Raw genomic sequence first — 22,952 nt, 5'->3', positions numbered from 1 at the left:
GCAGAAAGGAAGATATCAGTTTAACAATCTGTTATTGACACTATGTTGCATGAAAGATATTTTGGAAGTTATGTTTCACCTAAATAAAGTCCATGACACCTACTGCCAATAGGTCTTAAAACTTAGGTTTTATTGATAGAAATGATATCATCACATTTCTTCATACTTTAAGAACACATTTGAAGCATTTGTTTTTTTGTATTTTTTTCTGCTTAGGTCATCATGTCTTAGGTTGCATTTTAACAAAGTGGAATACTTCCAGGCGACATGGTTTAGAGGTTATGTAAAGATAAACTAAAAGAACAAGGAATGAGTCTCACATTAAAGATAAGATTCATTTAATGGGCATCTTAAAAGTTTATTTTCATATGTGAAAGGGAAATTCTTTTTAGTTCCATAGAGCAAAATTAGTTTCAATGACACCAAAAATTAATGAAAAACCCATATTAGCTCATTATAAGGATTATAATTTCTAACAATCTGATTGCTCCAAAAATAAAATGAACTGCCTTAAGTAGCAAAGAATTCTTTATCATTACAATAACAAAGCTTGGTCCAATATTTAGAGAAGACCATGCCTATGTGAAGTGAGAAATAATATACTAAAAACTGGAATTTTAAAAAGCCTTTCTAATGTAAAAACTATGAGTCTCATTCTACTTGGAGAACTATAACAAAATATCACAAATAGAGAAGCTTATAAACAACAAAAATTTATTTCTCATAGTTCTGGAGGCTGGAAAATCCAAGCTCAGAATGGTGGAAGATTTAATATCTTGTGAAAGCTATTTCCTGGTTCTTATATGGCATCTTTTTCTGTGAATAGGCAAGGCAGCTCTCTAAGGCCTCTTTTCATAAGGGCACTAATCCTTTCCATGAAATCACTTACTAAAGGCCCAGCCTCTTAATACCATCACCTTTAGGGCAAAGATTTTAAGTATTTGTGGGGTTCATGAAATGCTAAGATTATATGATTTGGGGATCTTGTGAAATTAAGAGGAGATTGCAAAAGCTTGAACTTTTTGGCCTCAGTTTAATTAGCCTTAAAATATTGAGACTATTTTGAAATTTAATAAAAATTTTTTTAAAAAATCTAAATATAAAGACCACCAGGCAGAAATAAAGATAAGGTCAAACCATATGAATTTATGGTAAATCAAATTGGCAGCTCAGGTGTGAGGGTTCCAATTGAAGGGTCCCAGAGTTGGAGATTGTGATAGTAATGACAGCAGAAATTCAAAAAACAGATCAACTTCATAGTGCTAGAAGGAACAGAATTCAAAGGGTCAACTACAGAGTGCATCCAGAATAGAGAGGCTAGCAAATCCCCAGGAACTGGAAAGATAAAGGAACTAGAGGGCACACTATGATAGAAAGGGAAGAGTGAGCACTAACATGTTTGAGAATACTAGGTTTGGGGAATTCTTCTTATCATTCATTCATTCACTCATTCATGGTGCTGGGGATTGAACCCAGGGCGTCAATAGCCAGGCAAGCACTCTACTACTAAGCTACATTCACAAAACCCCAAATGGGGAATTCTCTTTTAAGGGAATTAACCATTTTCAGTATTCATTTGTTGAACATTCAGTGCTTCCTTTGTATCAGCTATTTCCTTACTAGACCTATTCCCCTTCTCGGTCTATTCCCTAAAGACCTAACAAGAGCATGCTACAGGGACACTGCTACATCGATGTTCATAGCAGCACAATTCATGATAGCAAGATTGTGGAACCAACCTAGAAGCCCTTCAATAGATGAATGGATTAAAAATGTGGCATTTATACACAATGGAGTATTACTCTGCATTAAGAAATGACAAAATCATAGAATTTGGAGGGAAATGGATGGCATTAAAGCAGATTATGCTAAGCGAAGCCAGCCAATCCCTAAAAAACAAATGCCAAATGTCTTCTTTGATATAAGGGGAGTAACCAAGGACAGGGTAGAGACGAAGAGCTGGAGAAGAAGATTAACATTAAACAGGGATGATAGGCGGGAGGGAAAGGGAGAGAGAAGGGAAATTGCATGGAATTGGAAGGTGAGCCTCAGGGATATACACAATTACATATAAGAGGAAAGGAGGGGTAGGAGAAAAATTATGCAAGTGGAAGAAATGATTTATAGTAGAGGGGGTGGAGAGAGAGAAGGGGAGGGGAGGGGGGATAGTGGAGAATGGGATAGTCAGCAGAATACATCAGTCACTAGAAAGGCAATATGTAAATTAATGGAAATGTAACTGATGTGATACAGCAATCTGTATACGGGGTAAAAATGGGAGTTCATAACCCACTTGAATCAAACTGTGAAATATGGTATATTAAGAACTATGTAATGTTTTGAACAACCAACAATAAAAAAAATATAAAAAATAAAAAAAAGAAGAGAATGAGAAAACTCTATTTCTAGAAGTTTTCAGATTCTATTTCTAGAATGTTCCAGAAAGAGCTATGTTGGAATGGCAATTAATTTTACTAAACCTTAAGTAAGATGACCAGTGAAATCACAAGAGGAATAACAGAATGGGAAAGTGATATGAGAATGGGAGAATAGAACTCAGAGTTTGTGAGCAGTGATAGATTGTTCTGAGTTGCAAAGAGGTGTGAGAACTGGACTTTACAATTTCCTTCTTAGCAATTCAGAGCTTCTAAATTGTATAAACATTTTCTAAATTGTTTCTTGACTTTCCTCAGGGTCATAGTCCTATAATGATGATGGTATACACAGTGAACTCTTTTGACTCATGGGGTGTTGCCCGCCACATTCCAGATGGACATAGTGAGTATTCCTTAATTCCTTTCTCTGGAGAACATGTGATACAGATGGAACCGACCTGTTTGTTTGCTTATTTCTTCTAATTAGTGTATTTGAGATTTAGAAGATAAGACTCCTACATGTCATAACTTTATAAACATCAACATAATTAAGTAGATATCTGAAGGTAAATGACCACAGAGCATGGACATGAAAGATATCATTGTAATTGAAATTTAAGTTTTAACAGTTTTCACTCTAATTATATTTACTGAGGCTATAAAAGTAATTAGAATGAGTTGTTCTAACAAGTAGGGGAATTGCATGAAGGGGAATTGGATGGAAGAAGGAAGTTATCTGGCCTCTGATTATCTGATCTTGATTTGCCAGTCCTCTCTGGAGAATTGTTGATAATTATTAAAATGGATTTCAGCTAGCCAGGTGTGGTGGCTCACATCTGTAATCCCAGTGGCTTGGGAGGCTGAGGCAGGAGGATTGCGAATTCAAAGCCAGCCTCAGCAAAAGCGAGTCACTAAGCAACTCAGTGAGACCTTGTCTCTAAATAAACTACAAAATAGGGCTGGGGATGTGGCTCAGTGCTCAAGTGCCCCTGAGTTCAATCCCTGTTACCAAAATAAAATAAAATGGATTTCAAAGGTGCTATAATTTCAGACCAATCACAGTTAGAAATAAGACCTTCAGAAACAATAAATTGAACATTTATGTACCTGAGGCAAAAAGGCACAACACCAAATATTTTATATGTGCAGTTTGTGCTAGAAAAAAATATCCTCTCAAACATGAAACCCAGAGGAAAAAAATAATAAATGACTTTGGGTTATGAAAACAAATCTGGGAATAATTCCATGAATCCTTTATTGAATGGATTGGAATGCATCTCAATCATTTCACACATTTTCTGGGTCTGAGATTATGGTGGACCTTGAACATTTTAGGATTAGGTGATTTGAATATCCATGAGGATCTATAAATTCTATACTCCCCCTTTTTACCTTTCCTTCCTGCCTCTCTGCAGTGCTACTTAAGGATGTACGTGAAATGCTCAAGCTTAGGTTCTCCCTCAACTTCTACATGTTCCATGGTGGCACCAACTTTGGTTTCATGGGTGGAGCTCAACATTTGAATGGTTATTACCCTGTTGTCACCAGCTATGGCAAGTACCTGTATCTCAGAATTGTCCTCAATATTGACTACCCCCACATTGGAGACTGAAGCTTCTTAGGTTAGGCCCCCAAAGACAATCTCTGGAACTGTTTGCCTGTTTTTCCATTAACATGTTGGGGATGGAGGATTAGGGATTTGTTCTTCTTGACAGTACTAAAATTTACCTACCATGAGGATTTGGGCTCTCAGGGACTTTGCAAGCAGAGAAGTTAGTAGACTAATCTTCTTCATTTGTTGTACAGACCCTTGTCTTAAAAGTTCTCTCCAGAGCCAGTTGCTTTGGGTATCCACTAATGTGTCTTCCCTAGTACACAAGTCTACTAAGATACCTTCCCCAGAAAGGGTGAATGAAACAAAGGAGTTCACTTAGAAATTGGATAAGAAGGAGAAATCAATAGGCTCTGTTGGTTTGAGCCTTGGGCTCTCAACCAGGCTTAGTGGGGGACCCATGGACTGGGGCTTTTTTGCCTCTGATTGTAAGCCCTGCAAAGTTTTTCAGATGTCTCTTAGTTTGAACAACAGGGATGTGGAATTTTCTTATCTAGTGCCCCCTATTTTTTTTCTCCCAAAGCTGCTGAATTAAGGATCTTTTGCTCAGTACCAACCTCTCCTCTTTTCCTGGAGAAAGAAAATGACAATGAGCCTTTCTTGGAGAAAACAATAAAATTTTCTGTATTTTTCAGAGTATGGGGCACTGCTGAGAGAGAATGGAGATTACACGCCTGAGTATACCACATTTCAAGAGGTTTTTCGGTCTGTTATAGGTACTCGGCAACAACCTCAATATGAATGGTGACTTAGTCTTCTCAAGCAGGAAGGGTGTGAGGGACTGGGTGAACATATTTTGGAGAGAAGTTTGATTTGCTACAGTTTATTTTATCACTAGGCACTGGAGTATGCACAAGATATAGAGCCTGCTGCTATTTTTATTAGGTCTTTTTAGTTATATATAACGTTAGGATTCATTTTGACATAATTGTAAAAGCATAGAATATAATTTGTTCCCAGTATTTCCTCTTTCCCTCTCCTTCTCTCTCCCCGCCCCGTTCTCCTCCTTCTACTTTACTGATCTTTCTGCTATTTAAATTTTTTTAATTTTAAATTTTTAAAATTAGTGTCTTGTGGATATACATGATGGTGAGATTTACTGTGGTATATTCATATATATACATAGAAAAGTTAGGTCAGATTCATTCCACTATCCTTCTCTATCCATCCCTCCACCCTTCCCTTCATTCACCTTTATCTACTCCACTGATCTTTCTTCTATGTTTTTAATCCTCTCCTTCTTTTGGATTAGCTTCTGCATATCAGAGAAAACATTCAACCTTTGACTTTTGGGACTGGCTTGTTTTTTTAGCATGAGAGTCTCCAGTTCCATCCCTTTATTAGCAGATGCCACAACATCATTATTCTTCATGGCTGTGTAATACTCCGTTGTGTATACATATGCTACATTTTCTTTATCCATTCATATGTTGAAGGCCACCTAGGTTGGGCTCCATATCTTGGCTATTGTGAATTGTGCTGCTATAAACATTGATGTGACTCTGTCACTGTAGTATGCTGATTTTAAGTCTTTTGAATAAAGGTGTTCAGCACAGGACCATGTTGCTTTGGTCTTAGTTGTACATGGAATCCTCTGTTGAACTTCTAAATTTCAGATGTTCCAGGTCCTTCTCAGAGCTATTATATAGGTATGTTATATGGCCTAGTTGAAATGGGAAAGGAGGTGGGGGAATCTGTGAGCATGTGCATTTTCCATTGGACTTTAGGAGATTCTGATGAGCAGCCTGGGTTCAGCAGGTGGTATTGATGTGCCCCTTCTTCTTCCAGGGTAGCAAGGCACTTGTCTCAGAGCTTAAAGGTATGAGAGGACCCTTACTTAATCATTTCCTGCTTTGATTCTTCTGAAATTAGGAAGTTATGCCGTGACTGGGCCCTTTATTCTTGATGGCTTTGGGATAGCAGGGTATCTAGTGTCTTTGATTTGGGTTGGGAGGGGGTCCTGGAATGATCCAACTTTGTGTTTTCTCATTGCAGCAGCTCCTATGCCCCTCCCACTAAATTACATACCAAAGAATGCCTATAAGTCAGTGACACTATTATACTTCATGACACTGTGGAACCTGCTTCCCTACCTGGACTTGGTGAGCATTTCCTGGGCATAGACACATGGAAAATTTTTTGGAAAAAAGAGAGAGAATTGAAATAACATGGAGTAAATGAATAAGGGAAAAAAGGAATCCTTAAAGGTGTTGGTTCCTTCTACCAATTTTACAATTCAGATAGGAAACCTTTCTTTGATTAGAAATCAAAGAAAAATGAGTTAGGGAAAAACTGAATACTAATTCCTATAACACTTATTGAATATTCATGTTTGGGGAACTATATTATTAAGATGATGTTTTAGGCAACTCCCAGTCTAATGAGTAAGAAAAGTGAATGAAGAAGCGATTGTAGGGTCATGGGTCACATGGAAGAGGAAATGAGGCAGCACAGTGTTGTCAAGGGAACATGCTGTGCTAAAGAGTACAAACACTGGAGTCACTGAGTTGAGTCTTTGCTCCAACATTCACTGGCTATGAGACCTTAGGGAGGTCATTTAACCTCACTCTACTTAAGTTTCCTCATCTATAAAATAAGGCTCTTAATTGTTCTTACCTCATCATATTCTATATGGATTCAGCAGTTAATGTCTCGATTTGTGTGTATACGTGAGTGAAATTGAAAGTATGTCTTTACCGCTGATTCACATCCCTAGACCTTTTAATTTTTTAAAAAAATTTGTGATGAGTTCTCATTAAGTTTCTGAGACTGAACTTGAACTTGCAATTCTCCTGCCTCAGCTTTCCAAGTCACTGGGGTTACAGGCATATGCCACCATGCCCCACTGTGATGTGCGTTTTTTTGTGTAATTTGATGGCATCTTTAAAAAGTGGAGAGGATAGTAGGGAACCCCCATGCACCTAACACCCAGCTTCAAGTTTATCAATACAAAGCTAATCTCATTTCACCTATACTCTCTTCTTCTCCCCTTACCTTTTACAAGGTTATTTTAAAGCAGATCCCAGACTTACCCAACTCCAGCTATAAATCGTTCAATATGTATACCAAAAGATGTTTCTTTTTTAATAAAAGCAACAAAATCATTATTATCCTTAATAATAATGACAATATTAAGAATTCCTTAGAATTGTTGATTTTCTGGGAAATGTTTAGCAACTGCCTTGGAATTAAAAGCTGGTTCATAGCGTTTGCTGATTTCTGGTGGGGAAATATTCCCACCATGGTTAATTTCAGACTGCTAATATGATGAAGCTGATCACAAGCTGGGAAGGTACATCCATGGGTGGTTGTAACAAGCTCATACAAGCTATCTCTAACACACCACAGTTTAAAATAATAAAATATCCAGTACTTGAATTTCTCAATTATCTTGAAGTTCTTTTTTAGCGTTGATTTGTTCATGTCAGCATCTATGAAGTCTATTATACATCATTTGATGTGTCTCTTTAGTCTCCTTTAATCTAAAGATTTTTTTATTTTTATTTTATTTGTTGAAAAAGTTTGATTATTTGTACTATAGAATTGCCTACGTTATGAGTTTTGTTTTGCCGATTAGATCACCACTATGTCAAGTAACACGTTTCTAGACTCACATTATCTATATCTCAGTTTGATAGGTAGTTAGATCTAAATGCTTGATGGGATTTAAGTTAGGTTTTTTTTTTTTAAAAATCTGTTTGCAAGTATACTTTGTAAATGGTGCTATTGTACTTTTTATGCATCGTATTCTAGGCACATAATGCTGGTTGTTTCTGGTTTCATAATTGATCAGTGGGTTCAGGAGTTGTTAGTTTCCTTTCTTCATTTTCATTTTCCCATCAACCTTCTACCCAAAGATTTTATCAGCCATTGACAAATATTGCATTAAAATTTCTTGTGGTGGGAATATTTACACCACAGAAATTGCAAACACTACAAATCAGTGTTTTTTCTTCCAGAAAGACAATTGTTAAATGTTTTCCAGAAAATCATTAAATTTAGGAAATTGTATTTATTACATTTGTGATAAATTGTATTTATTACATGTTGTGATGATGATTTTGTATTTTTTAAGAGTTCTAATTTTTTGAGATGTTCATTGAACTATTTGAAATCCTATGCTATCTGCTTTAAAATAATACTGTAAGGGATAGGGAGGTAATAGTAAGGAATAGATGAAAGTCAGTCTTGATAAATTAAACCAATATTTCATTATAGGCCTTGAAAATGGTATTATTCTAATTCTGCAATTCCTTCTGCATTTACTCACTTGAATTCGTATAACAGAAGAACTCAATTCTTCATCAATTATCTTATTCTGAAGTGTAGTTTAAATAGAAACATCAGGACAAAAATTCAAGTATTTTCTTTTACCAGAAAAATGATTTTTTCCTACATATACTCCAAAGTTAGCAAGTGAGTTGTTTTTCTAATGTTCTTTGTATGATTATAAACTCATAATTTTTTAAAAACACATTTACCAATTTTCCACCCTATTGCATTTCTTTTTGATGCTCAAACTATCCCATCTTAGCCCAGCAGGAGCCCTTCAAATTGGCTTTATGTCCTCTTGATGTGATTCCCATAGCTTTTGATATCTTCTTTGCTTTTTGGTCCCTCTAGATGTTTTAGACTATATGGCTCCAGAGACCTAGAATAATCAGTATTTCTCTAAGAAGTTCATAAGGGCCATTTCTTTTTTTATTTATTTTTTTTAGTTATACATGATAGTAGAATGTATTTTCACATATCATACATACATGGAGTATAACTTTCCATTCTTTTTTTTAATATATTTTAGTTGTTTACAGACCTTTGTTTTTATTTACTTATTTATATATGGTGCTGAGAATTGAACCCAGTGCTTCACATGTGCCAGGCACGCACTCTACCAGTGAGCTCCAACTCCAGCCCCTAACTTCCCATTCTTGTGGTTGCATATGATGTGGAGTTACACTGTTCTTGTATTGATATATAAACATAGGAAAGTTATGTCCAATTCATTCTACTGTCTTTCCCATTTTCATCTCCTCTTCCCATAGGGTCATTTCTGTGTGCTAAGAAGTTTGAAAATTTCTCTGGAAGCTATGAGAATCCATCATAAAGCAAAGCTAGGAGTTTCTTCTGCATTTCAGAATAATTTGATAGTTCTGCGGGGTACAGCTTAGGGTGGGACCATGCTAGAACACTTAAACCATATAGAAGTATACTGAACTTGAGCTTGGTGATAGGTATGAAGAAGGAGGGTTAGGGAAATAGACATTTAAAGTCAGACTCTAACGTAGGTGATGACTGGCTGATATATAGGATGTGGAGAGGAAGGAAGAAAAAGAGAGAGGATACTCTCCATGCTTTATGCATTTTTGACTGGATGGATGGTGATCCTCTTTTTTAAAGGAAAGAGAACAGGGTGTAGGTAGATATGTCATGATGCCTACAATTTGGATAATATTGCATGGAAAACATTCGTGGACCTCCAGATGGAGAAGTCTAGTAGACAGGAGGATAAATAGCCTTGGAGCACTCTAGATTAGTACTAGAAAAAGCAGTTTTATGAAGAAGTGTGGACAATTAAAGTGTGAGCTAGAACGATCTCTCCTAAAAGATGCAAAAAGGGAAAAGAAGAGAAGGCCAACAGTAGACATAATCTGGCACAGCTGGGTAGGAATTCTGGGGACCAGAAGTCTTGTCCAGACTCTACCATGAATTAATGAGGAAGGCCCACAAATCACTCTCTCTTCTTGACTGCAGCTCTTTCATTCAAAATATAAGAATAACTCATTGGCTAGTAAATGCAAAGAAATATGAGGTTTGTTTAGTAAACAAGAAGGATAATTTATATGCTGCACATAAACATGAGTATCCTCTCATATTCCTTTTGGATTGTTCTGTTTGCGAGGCTGTGGGGATCATTCCTTTGGAGAACTGGGCTTTGATTGGCAGTTTCTGAGATTTTTCTCTACAGCCTGAACCTTCAGCCTGTTTTTTTTTTTTTTTCCTGTCTTTGCGACAGCCAACCAAGTCTGTCAAGCCACTCACCATGGAACAGCTATCTGTGAATGAAGGAAGTGGTCAATCCTATGGGTACACGCTTTATGAGACTGCCATTTCCAGTGATGGCATCCTCACCTCAAAGGGCCATGTTCAAGATCGGGGTCAGGTAGGGTGCCATGAAGGGGTTCTAGTTATGCTCATCTGTTATCACTAACAAACTGTGTTCCTGAGGGTGAATGTCTAAATGGTGGGGTAAACCATTTTAACCTTCAGCTCTTTCTTAGCATCTGTTCCTTCCTTGAAATCTTTTATATATAGACTAGTGTGTGTCTGAGATACAATTCCCAGATACCCCTGGGAATTGTACCACTAAAACTTACAGGAGCTGATGATTTTTTTTAATGTTTTTTTTTTCTCCTGATGGTGTTTTATAAAGAACTTACATAGTCCCTATACTTATTTTATATCAATCCTTAATATTCCCATTGCATATTACAGTTGTTGTTCTCATTTAACTCTTAAAACAACTGAGTTATTTGTTACAAACAAGGAAACCTCAGCATGTTAGATTTCTTTTGCCATGAACATATACATGAGAAAATGGGCTTAAAAGGGGGAAAGATTTATTTTAGTTTCAAAAGATTCAGTCCATGTTGCCTGGCTCTGTTGCTTTGTGCCTGTAGTAAGGAAGAACATCATGGCAGACACATATGGTGGAAGAAAGCTGCTCACCTTATGGTGACCAGGAGGCAAATAGAGAGGGCAGAAGAGGTAATCCCAAATGTCCTAACTTCCACTAGCTCCTATCTCCTAAATTTTCTATTACTTCCCAATAGCACCACAGATTGGGGGCCAAGACTTTAGTTAATGGGCCTTTGGGGTACACTCCAGACCCAAACCATAATACTCAGAGAAACTAAATGACTTTCAAAAGCTGTTCAACTAGAAAGCTGCAGAACTGCAACTGAAGCCTTCATCACATGACTTCAAGTTAAGAGCTGTTTTCTCTAAGCATTGTGAAACTTTCTTGCTGTCATACTTTTCATATCATCTTCCTCCCAGGCTTCCAGTATAGGTCAATTATAGGTCAAGGTTAGAAAATCCAAACTCTGAAGTACTCAGAAATTCAAAGCTTGTTGAGTGCCAATATGATGCTCAAAAAGTTTCAGATTTTGGATTTTTGGATTAGGTATGTCCAACTTGCACAGTCTATGAAAGTATTAACAGCAAAAAAAAAAAAAAAAATCCAAAATCTGAAACACTTCAGGTCCTCAAGACTTCAGACAAGGGATATTCAACCTCTACTTCTATTTTGTGTCTTCAGCCTTCCCCTCCCTATCTTTAGCTACAGACCATATTTCTTACTGTTTCCTGTACATTTTTCCTTACAGTGTATGTTCCATAATTTTCAAATTCATCACATCCAAAGCAAAACTCACTATCTTCCTAACTAAGCTTCATATTGGCTTATATACTCACATCCTCTCAACCTACAAATATTGTTCTCTTGTTCTCTTTACTGCTTTTCTTTATTACTTATTTTCAACTGGTTCCTGTGTGGTTCAGTATTATTCAGTTGTTCTTTTAATATACAGACTGTTATTGCATTAGACTTGTTCTTGTGTTTCACATCTCCTATTGGAATGTCACAATATCTCTTACTATTTCAGACTGCTTGCTCTCATCCTCTGACCTCTTCCTTGCTGAACACATAGTGCTGTCAGTGTTTTCTCTCTCAGGTAAAAGTCTCATCATGGCTACTTCTCTTCTTACACTCATCCCTTTTTTTTTTTAAAGAGAGAGTGAGAGGAGAGAGAGAGAGAGAGAGAGAGAGAGAGAGAGAGAGAGAGAGAATTTTTAATATTTATTTTTTAGTTCTCGGCGGACACAACATCTTTGTTGGTATGTGATGCTGAGGATCGAACCCAGGCTGCACGCATGCCAGGCGAGCGCGCTACCGCTTGAGCCACATCCCCAGCCCACACTCATCCCTTAATTCCACGATTCACCCATCACCATGCCTGTGAAGTAGCTTGGGGTCTGCTGCTGTTTAGGATCTGTCATTCCTTTCTCATTAGTTCCACAGTAGTCTGTCCACTAGTTCAGTGTCTCCATGGTTGCCACTATCATTGTGTTCTGATCATTTCTTTGTGTAGTTCCTTGGGTTCCTCAATGGCCAGCTTTATTTTAACCTAGATGAACTCCTCCCTATGGAAATATTTAGTTCAACAGTAGTTGTTCAATAAATGGTCATAAGATATATAAACCTTATAATTAAACTCCAAGATTAAAATGTGAATTATGCATTTTTTAGCATTAATATTTTTTGTTTTTAATATTTGTGAATTTTTATTGTTCTTCCTAGTCAAGTGTCATTTGAAAATTTGTGGTTTAATTTAAATAATATAAAAAGCAAAATTATTTGTCCTTATTTGGTCTTATATGGCTACAGTGGATTCTTCTGATTGACTTATTAATCTAAGGTTGAACAATATGATAGGTAATAGAAAAGAAATAGATGATCTCTAAAACCAGGTAGAGTATGGCAGCAGATTAGAATTTCTAGATAAGAATCTGGTTCATCTGGCAAAACTGGGTCTATTGCAAAGTTGAACCCTTGGGGAAAGGCACTCTGACAGAACAGTTGCTGTTTCTCTAATTCTCTTGCTCTCCCTTTGCCATAATTTCCCTCACAATACTGATTTGTTATCTACTTTATTTTTCCCACTAATCCTCAGATCTTTTTGATTTTTTTTCCCCCTCTACATCCTGCAGTGGAGCTAGGGCCCATATTCCATATCAGGACACTATTGAATAGACCTCATCTCGAGCATCTCAACACTGTTCTACATTACATATAATCTGTTTTTGTGAACTTATGATCAGCTTATAGATTTCTGGGAGACAAAATTCATTATTTCTGATGTTTGTATTTTCAAGTCTGTTTCCATTTTTGTTGTTGTTGTTGTTGTTTTGTTTTGTTTTTTTGCTTATGAGGACCTAACAGTACTTTCTTCTTCTTTGGCAGGTGTTTTTGGATGACAAGCACGTGGGAATCCTGGATCATTCCAAAGATGAGCTAACTATTCAGAAACATGTATATAACCAAATGCTAATTGACAAATAATTCTAGCACCTGCTAGGCCATGTACCCAACTATATGTGTGGTCTGCTCTATAATAGCACATTTTCTCCTTCACTGCCTTTTGCATTGATCCTTGCAAAGGAACCCAATAGGAACAAGGGAAGGTTGTATACATCTCTAAGGTACAGATACATATGATTTGAGGGAGCAAAGCTTTTTTATTTTGAATATTTTCTGCTCAAAAAGCAGGTTGGTCACTGGTTTCAATAGCATCTTAGATGAAGTGTTTGGGTTCCTCTTTCCTCCTGGAAGACTTGGCCCAGAGAGTGGGGGGATGAAAAGGAAGGACAGGAACCCAAGGGTTTGCCTGGCTTAGAGCTGGAGATCCACAGGGTTCTGCTGGCTGTTAGTCACCCTGCCCTTGTTCTCATCTCAGCTTCAGGGGAGGCCCAGCAGGTCTGCAGAATAGTACCTGAGTAGTATTCACTCTGGTGGGTCTGTCTTCCACAGGACCACCAGGAATACCACACTCTAAGGATCTTGGTGGAGAATCAAGGCCGACTCTCCTCTGGGAAGAGCATGAACCAGGAGAGAAAAGGTGGGCTCCAGATGCAGATGCTGAGAACCCACAACACTCAGGACTGAGAGCAGATGGAGACAGGCATATGGTTGGAAGAGAGCATGCTCTTTGGCTGTGAGACACCTATGTATAGAAACTGTGATGATTCCTTTGTGTTCTGTAATTACCAAGCAGAGCCAGCACTGGGATTTCAAAAGTAGCTCCATCAGGACAAAGCTATAGAGGTCTCCCTGGCCAGGGGTCCTCTCTCAGGATTTTGCCCCTTCCTTCCTAGGAGGCTAGACCTGTGTATGTCCTTCCCTGAACCCCAGAACTCCCAGGCAGAGTCACACACCTTCCTTCTACCCTTAGTGATTTGACATGAATGAATGTTCCAACTAGTCTGAAGCCCTATGCCAGCCAGACCTGGCAGGAGTTGCTGTGACCTCTGTGCAATAAATGTGGAAGATGCAGGCACCATCTAGGAGAGATGTATACTTAGAAGGAAAAAATGTATGTAGGATTTGGAATAGAGATGTAGCTCATGGGTAGAGTGCTTGCCTAGCATTTGTGAGGTCCTGGGTTCAGTCCCTAGTACTGCAAGAAAAAAGAGAGACAGGCAGACAGACAGACAGACACAGGAGAAAAATTATGTGTAGGAGTTTGCGGAAACCTTACAATGGGGCTGGAATCCCTGGTTATTGTCTGTGCATATCTCTGCACCCTTCCAGCCTCCTTTTATGTCCCCCTTTTTTCCAATATCCTATAGGTTTAACTGGGGATATTTATCTGAACAATTCTCCATTAAGAAAATTTACAATATACAGCCTGGAAATGAAAAGTGTATTCATAAAAAGGTAGGTGCCTGACCATTGATTCTAGGTGATTGATAAAGATGGAGAGCATGTAGATATGGAAGAAGCCTCAGAGTTCCTCCAGATGCACCTCTGAGTTTTCAGATAAGGAAATCAGAAACCAGAATGTTGAAGAAAATAATTCCATGTTTTGTAGCTGTGTGGAGGCAGCTGGAATCATGACTTACTGAATTATACATGCTGAAGGCATAGCCAGTGCCATAGTGGGGGACACCAGATTTCAGGGAAAAGACTGAAGAAAGGTATGACAATCCTATTTGACTCCCTTTTAGGAAACTCCCCAAAATCTGGAAGCTAATCACAGAGAAAGTTAAGGGCCCTGCCTTCTTCCTTGGTTACCTGAAAATCAGTGGTGATCCCAGAGACACCTTTATACAACTGGAGGTTAGTACAATTTATCTCTTGCCCATGTGCCATCCAACTACACACCCCTAAGAACCTTTTAACAAAGCTCATTTAGTGTATAGTCCCTGCCCTGTGTGAGGGAATATAAGCTCCCAAAGACCTCAGCTATTCTACAGCCATCTGGGAGATAGTCTCTCCCCCAGGGTTAAGTAAGGCAGGGTTAGAAGGTAAACAAATACGACAGAGATATGAGGAGTTGCCAGCACATATTGGCTGCCACACCTGAAATTCTGCAACTCTAGCTGTTTTGGGCCTGGCGTATTTTAATGAGTACGTGATGATAAGTGGAAATTCTCTCTCCTGGCTTGGGGCAGACACAGGGAGATGAATTAGAAATTAGTGCCTCCCTGAGGCTTGGATGCTGAGTTAATCCCCTGTCAGAGACAGTATCACAAGACTCTGGATTTACCTGCCACATAAGATTTTAGTTGGTATTCCACCCTGTCTGGGTATATCTGTACTATGATTTGGTGTGTCAGTGGTGTATGAGGTGTGTGTATGTGTGTGTGTGTGTGTCTTTGTGTGTGTGTGTGTGTCTTCATCCCTTATGTCTTTACATCTAGAACTTATATCCTGAATCCTGCATTCTCATGATTTTCAGGGCTGGAATAAAGGAGTAGTATTCATCAATGGACAAAACCTAGGACGCTACTGGAGTATAGGACCCCAGGAAACTCTCTATCTTCCAGGACCCTGGCTCCATACTGGAACAAATGAGGTGAACCCACATGGTGCCCCATCTCCACCAGGCTACTTCCTTTGAGTTCTTCTGCCTTGCTTCTGAGATGAAGCTTGAATTTCATGACTGCCCCCACAGGATTTTTGTTTTTGTTTTGTTTTGTTTTTTGCAGATTATCTTGTTTGAGGAATTGGAAAGTGGCATAGAGGTTGGGTTTAAAATGGAATCTCATTTAGGTATGGCAATCTCTTTGTTTATTTTTGTGGTACTGAGGACAAAACTGAGGGCCTTGTGCATGCCAGAAAAGTACTCTACCCTGAACTACATCCCTAGTCCCTCAGTATGGCATTCTGAAGGGTAATGAGCTTTTTGGATCTTTCTAGATGTGATAGAGATTTTTTAAAAGGCAGGCTGTGCATTATCTCCCAGGACCTTGAAGCCTGCCTCTGCAAACAGTGGATAAGATTTTCTCTTGTACCTGTCATAGCCCCATTCATGCCCTCCTGTTTCAAGATGAACTAATTAACTCCATTCTCTGACACCCTTACCCCAATTCCCTCAGCCTCCTTTCCCAGCATTCCTACTATATTTTCAGGGTCCCTTTTCTTACTGCGATCCAATCCAAACATGCCTCTTACTTATCTTTTCTGAGATATATTGTGCTTCCTAGGGCTTTTTCTCAGGTATGGACTAATTATACAAAGCCCAACTATTGCAGATGTTCTATGTTTGTGTCTAGAGAATGCCCACTTTTTGGGTCCCTAGCCTCCCTCGTGCCTTTTGTTGGTAGTTAGATCCCAGTATCCTCCTTTGTTTTTTTTTTCCCCCTTTCTTTTTTATTTGCATGTTAGACATGGAACCCAGGGTCTTGTGCATGTTTGGCAATGAGTCTACCCCTGGGCTATATCCTCAGCCCCAGGTATACTTTTGGCAAACCACTCTCCCTTCAGTAGAGTCTTTGTGGACCTAATAATCAAGCTGTGCTTCCTCCCCATTGGTCACATGTGACATACAATAGACCAACCAGATTTTCTTTTCCAGGGTATTGAGTCATAAGTGGTGTGTAGTAAATGGACTGAGCTGTCATGTGAGCAGTGGGGCTGTGAGTAACCCATCAATCCTGGCACTTTGGTCACCACAACCACCCTGGCTTCTCGATTCAGCTCCAGCTGCCTGGAGTCCACCATCCACTTCCTGATCTTCCAGCATACCACACTTCTGGCTTAAGTTATCCCACCTGTTTCTCATGTTTACTACAAAATAAGTCTACCCAGTGCCACCTTAAAAGCTATAGTGACCACCAAATAAAATGTTGAAAAAAATGAGAAGATACTCAGAATACTTGATCTCATAAGTATAAATTGAAAGCAACAAGTCAAATAAAATACAAATGCATGCAGGAAATGACAGGCAATTCATATATATGCTTTGTGAGTTTTAAATGCACTGTTTTCCTTTTATTGATCTTTCCATGCCATTGGTATTTCATGCTCAGGTAAAAACCAGTTGTTCTTAGAGGCTGTCAACCTATCCTTACCACCATTAGTACCTGACTCAATGTCCTTTTGATTCCCTGCTCTTACTCTGGGTTCTCCTATGGATGGTCCCAACCCTTCTCAGCCATAACAAAGGGCAGAGAGAAGTGTCTGAGCTCCTGGAGTGAATCAGCTTGGCCCAGTACAGGAGGAGGGTAGACTTACAGACTTTGGTTTTTCAAACCATTATAAATTCAACATGGTGGGATAGCTGACAGGCTGTCTGGGCAGCTTGCAAAAGGTGAGTTGGCATGATATTAAGGGCTACCAAGGGGACTACCAAGCCAAGACAAAAAGGAATCTCAGCCAGATCTCGGAAGCTCCCTGACCTCAAACGAGGGCCAGGGTCAGGCCAGTTGCACAGAGGCCACTAGACCCTAGTCAGCCCAGAAGCTTAAGATCATGCATATCCTCTTTTAACCTACATCTGTAAATGTTAGTGGCCAGCTGTACTTATATAAAGAAAGTAAGGAGCTACTTGCTTTGGTGTTTCCTTCATGTTCCATGCTGACTCCATTCTCTCCTTTGAAGCCCATTAAGAAAGCAGAACAAATCTTAATTCCCTCTGTTTCTTTCTTCTCCCCTCCTTTACTGAGAGCCCCTAAGTATCATGTTTCCCCATATCATAATCTTTTACCTTAACACTACGGCACACCCTCACAGTCACCTAGAAGGCTTGTTAAAACATTGATTTCTGGTCCTCATCCCTGGAATTTGATTTGGTTGGTATGGGGTGGGGGCCTGAGGATATGTATTTCTAACAAATTTGCAGTAATTCTCATATTGCTGGTCTGCAGGGGGTCATACTTTGACAAACTTTGCCATAAAGCAGGCTGTTTTTAAAGCAGGCTCTTTTTAAAGCCCAGCCTCATCCTCCCTTTTTAAAGCAAGTTAAATTTATTTTGTTTTTTGAATTTTTTCTTTTATTTAATTCTTTCTTGATGCATTATAATTATACATAATAGATTCATTGTTGCATATTTATATATGCACACAATATAACAGTATATTTGGGTCAGTTTTGTTCTCCAGTACCTTTCCTTTCCCTGACCCCCTTCCTCTATTCTATTGATCTCCTGTCTAGTATCATAAGATCCCCAATCCCAACCTTTTTTTCTCTTTACTTTCTTTCTACATATGAAAAAAAAAAAACATATGACCCTTGACTTTCTGAGTCTGACTTATCTCATTTACCATGATGTTCTCTACTCACATCCATTTGCTTGCAAATGACATGGTTTCATTCTTCAAATAAAAATCAATTGTGTATATATACCACAACACCCGGGTTGGGGCAAACTATATGGAAAATACAAATTGCGGTTGCTTTTGGCACATGCATAAAAGGAGAGGAAATGATTGACATGGGGGACTAGGAGGCTGGCTGTAGCCACTCTGCAGACTTGACATCCTTTAGATGATACCTTAATCTCAATTCCCATGCCAGCATGGCACCACTGGGGGCAAGTTTCAGACACTCTGCCACCTGAAGTGCAGTCAACTTGCCATCCTGACTTGCTCACCAACATGTGGATGAGCAAGTGTCTCATTTGTTTTGTCTGACTAGGAGAAATCCTGAGTGTAGTCCTCTCATTTTGAAGAGATGGCAAAACAGACCCAATAGAGAAAACTTGTTCTCTGGAGAAAGAAACATGGATTCACATGTCACCTAACCATCAGTATCATCCTCTGAAGTTATTTTAGTAGCTTAGTCCAGAGATGGGGTGACACACTGTTGCTGACTTGCAGCAATAATCAGAGGAAGGCTCCTCAGAGAGATGAGGCTTGCTGCATTGCTTCTACTTTCCAGATGTCAGTAGCACCTAGGCCTCCAGTTGCAACAACCCCAAATGATTCCAGGCATCACCAAATGTCTTCTGGGGGTAAAAATTCCTCTAGGTGAGAGCACTCTATCATGGGGCATTTCTGTTTCTCCCAATCAGAAATGACACTTTTCTAGGCTGGGTGTATATCTCATAGATTGTGTGCTTAGCATGCTCAAAGCCCTAGTTCTACACAGGAATACACAAAAGCATACACAAAAGAAATGACACTCTTTCTACCCCATAGGAAAACACTAGAACTGGGGCCTCATGTATCAACCCTTAATGAATAAAAGGCAAATATGAAAGGATTTGGGAAATCCTGTTTCAAGATGATGGTGAATCTGTGGCTCCATTTTTCCTCTGTATAATTCTAGTTCTGAATAAACAAGGCTGAGGTACATCTCTGAAGCTGGTCATGTGCCTCTTGCAGTAAGAATTTTTCCATCCAAAAGCATTGAATTTCCTCTTGTTATGATTTGAATGTGTATTTTTTCTCCCAAGGGCCAATGTATTGGAGACTGGGTCCCCAAGGTGGTAGTGTTTGAAGATGATGGAACCTTTAAGAAGTGGACTTAGTGGGGGTTGTTAAGGTCATTGAAGATGTACTCTTGGAGGGAATTAATGTAGCTTTCAAGGGACCCCTTGAGTTCTCAGAATAGTGAGTTATAAAAATGAATGCAACCCCTAAATCACTCTCTGGCTTCCTGTTTTAAGACACAATCTCTCCCCTCACATGGGCTCCTGCCACCATTGTGATATCATCTGTTGTTAGGAGACTGAATAAATGGGGCTTTCCCAGTCTTGAAATCTAAGCCTCCAAAATTATGATCTAAATGAACATTTTTTTCTTTTCAAAATTAGCTGGCCTCAGATATTTTGTTATAGCACTGGAAAATGAACTAACATACCTCTTGTTTACCTATATAGTTGAGATTTTTATTTTGCTTTAATGAAATCCATGAAAAAAAAAGAAAAGAAAAGTCAGTTTTGGGAAAGGAGATTAGGTTAAATAATATACTCCAAGTGTATTAGAGCAGAGTTAAGAAAGAGCCTAGTGCTATGGAGCTGTCTATGGCTGCAGCTTCTCACTGTTGGTGTGTATCACAATCATCTGGAGAGCTAACAACAAATGGAGAGGTCCAGGCTAGTGGAAGTAGCATAAGGCCTGGACATTTGCCTCAGCTTCCTGAGTCACTGGGATTATAAGCATATGTCACCACATGTGGCTCAAAATTTTTAAAAAATTTTTAAGTGTTTACTAATTCATTTAAAATAATGACAATAAATCCATGATGTTGTATGAAATATTAAAAAGTATATTTAAAAAAATGTCAAAATATTTTTTTTTCAGCAAAATCTACTTCAGATATTAGGTATGTTACATTTTTTAGAAAACTATTTAGGTTATTAGCAGAAATAAAATAATGTTTACCAGCTGGTAAGTAACACTAGTACTTTATTTTCCCTTTCCATATTAGTAATGCAAAAACAGAAGGTAAATCTCAGTTGAGATTTAATCAATTTGAGATATTTAATTTTGAATTGTCAAATAATGTTACTTATTAACAAGAACATTCCAAAAATCTGTAAATAATATACTAAGAAATAAAGGCTTTTACATCTAATGATTTTACTTGCATGTATTTTCATATGCTTTCCCCCTCCCCTTTTTTGCAATGTGGCAATCAAACCCAGGACTTCATACATGCTAGGCAAGTGCTCTACTGCTGAGCTATATTCTCAGCACTTTTCATGTTTTCTTACATGGGAGTGAAAGGAGTAATGCTTCATAAATGCTGGAGCATAACTGACTTTCTCTTTGTTTTTAATATATAGAGCTCTCTTGGATCCATGGGAATGTGTGTGACATGAGGACATCATCTACCTAGCATGTTTTGGTAATGGAAAGCTGAGAATATAATGTGTTATATCATTGTATATTGATGTAGAAATTTTCAGCAGCATGAGGTGGTACAAGCGTATAATCCCAGTGACTGGGGAGACTGAGGATTGCAAGCATATAATCCCAGTAACAACTTAGTGAGACACTGTCTTAAAACAAAACCAAAACAGCTGGAATTCAACTCAATAATAGAGCACCCTTGGGTTTAATTCTCAGTACAAGATAAAAGAAAAGCAGAAATTTTAAATCCTAGTTATTTGTGGATTAAAATCCATCCATTAGAAATGCAATAGTAAAGAACTAAGCCCACACATCTGTTCCTAGTCACATCATCCATTTTTATTGCTTTTAGAATTATAAGCTCATTTATCTGATTGCCTACTTAACAACTTCATTGGGTTCCCTATCTCATGCCATCACCTTTTTCTCCCAGTCTGCACAGCTTGCAAATAGGAAGTCTGGAAGTCATGTTGCATCCACATTTTCCCCTGTCCCCTCACATCCCTCCCTGTGACCATCTGCTTGTGGCCTCTGAAGTACTTTTAGTGTGTTCACTTTACCAGTCTTCCTTGACATCATCAAAACCAAAGCCCTTGTTCTTTCTAATCTGAAGCATAAAAATAACCAACAGTTTTCTTACTGCTTTCATCATTTATTTTTTCCCTCATTGTATAGCAGCTGGAGTGACATTTCAGAGCTCTGAACAAGACATCATTTCTCTTTCAAACTTGCCAAAGCTTCCTGTTTATTTCAGATACAATCTATACTCCTTCCCCTGGGCTCTTCTGTCTTGCTTCATTTGGAGCAAGTCTTAACAGTCTTAGGCTACTCTCTCTGCTCTCTTACTCTTCAGCCACATGGAATTCCTGTACCTCCTCCAGCACATTTAGCACTCGCCTCCTTGGAGACTCAGAACTAACTCTAATACAATCTCCCTAGTCTGATGAGAGGGTAAGAGGAAAAGAAAGACATCTCTCATCTCCAGAGGCTGCCATCCTTTGACTTAATATTCCTTGACCAGCTTGTCCTATCTCTACCTACACTATGTTTTATCACATGTGCCTGGTCTTTTCCTGCATAATTATTCTTTATTTATTGTTGTTCACTAATCTGGGAGAAGGGAACTTATCTGTCCACATTTACTGTTTGGTCACCATCATGCCCCAAATTTTTTTAATATTCTATTTTTTTACTTGTCAGTGAATTTATGTGGTGCTGAGGATTGAACCCAGGGCCTCACATGACCAAGCAAGCGCTCTACCACTGAGTCCCAATTTTTACTGGGTTCCTGGCACCCAATGGATGCTCAGCAACTGTTGTCTGAATGCTTTGGTCAAGTGTTCTTTAGTTAGGATCAGTGTTTTACAGAAAGCTATCACTACTTGAACTGTTCTATTTAAAAGAGAGTCAATTAATTTGTCTTATTGGCTGTACTTAAGGTATTTTTCAGTATAGCTTCCTTTTCTTCCATTTTCAATTAACTATTCAGAGAAATGTCATTTGATGGGTGTCTGATATTAGGTCAGGAAGAAGGAGCCCTTTAAGACTAGGTGTCCTCAAGAAGAGAGAATAAAGCATGTGGGGAAATGAGTCTATCTGAGCCTGCTGGACGAGTTTGGCTTCATAAACCTGATCCTAATTCTTGAGCTCTTGGATAGCAATTGTTCCACATTTGGAAGCTCTTATTAAACCCAGGGCCTGAACATATTAGGCAAATGTCCTACCACCGAGTCACAAACCCAGCCCTCTTTAACACACATTTGAGTGCACTGTGTCAGAATTCTTAAAGCAAAATGAATGTATTTTCATTTTTAAGACCCCCAGTAATGCTCACTCTGGAAAACTGAACCATTGCAAATAAATTTTCTTTAAAAACAATTTTCTCCCTTCACTTTTGGCTTCCAAAATTATGTTTGGAGTTCCTTGATTCTCTGCAAAGTTTTTTATACAAATGCAAACACCAAAATTTTAATCCAGACCGGAGAAAAGCACAGTGACATATCTATTATATTTGTGGGTCTTAAATTTTTCAATATTTGATATCTAAGATCCTTTGTAAATAATATTTTTTCTTTAGGGTAAGAAAAAAAAGAGCTTGGGGCTG

General features: G+C 38.5%; 1 protein-coding gene across 2 annotated transcripts in view; it reads left to right on the top strand.

The window, feature by feature from the left end:
- LOC308637587 (beta-galactosidase-1-like protein 2) overlaps positions 1 to 17,906 on the top strand; it is a 67,793-nt gene extending 49,887 nt beyond the window's left edge. The window contains exons 10-21 of one of the 2 annotated variants that reach the window (XM_081274110.1): positions 2,694 to 2,778; positions 3,791 to 3,928; positions 4,623 to 4,703; positions 5,983 to 6,089; positions 10,001 to 10,147; positions 13,010 to 13,078; positions 13,577 to 13,664; positions 14,395 to 14,482; positions 14,773 to 14,884; positions 15,507 to 15,623; positions 15,757 to 15,820; positions 16,626 to 17,906. In XM_081274110.1, coding sequence (XP_081130236.1) covers positions 2,694 to 2,778; positions 3,791 to 3,928; positions 4,623 to 4,703; positions 5,983 to 6,089; positions 10,001 to 10,147; positions 13,010 to 13,078; positions 13,577 to 13,664; positions 14,395 to 14,482; positions 14,773 to 14,884; positions 15,507 to 15,623; positions 15,757 to 15,820; positions 16,626 to 16,633 — 1,104 coding nt within the window. In that variant the 3' untranslated portion in view covers positions 16,634 to 17,906. Of the gene's footprint in view, positions 1 to 2,693; positions 2,779 to 3,790; positions 3,929 to 4,622; positions 4,704 to 5,982; positions 6,090 to 10,000; positions 10,148 to 13,009; positions 13,079 to 13,576; positions 13,761 to 14,394; positions 14,483 to 14,772; positions 14,885 to 15,506; positions 15,624 to 15,756; positions 15,821 to 16,625 lie in introns of those variants that run through there. The other variant, XM_081274111.1, reaches the window with a different exon arrangement.
- Positions 17,907 to 22,952: the final 5,046 nt, after the last annotated feature.

Source organism: Spermophilus citellus, assembly GCF_964194105.1.
Source record: "Spermophilus citellus genome assembly, chromosome: 2".
NCBI classification, from domain to species: domain Eukaryota; kingdom Metazoa; phylum Chordata; class Mammalia; order Rodentia; family Sciuridae; genus Spermophilus; species Spermophilus citellus.
Note: the sequence above shows the minus strand (reverse complement) of the source record. Positions and strands in the feature narration are given on the sequence as shown.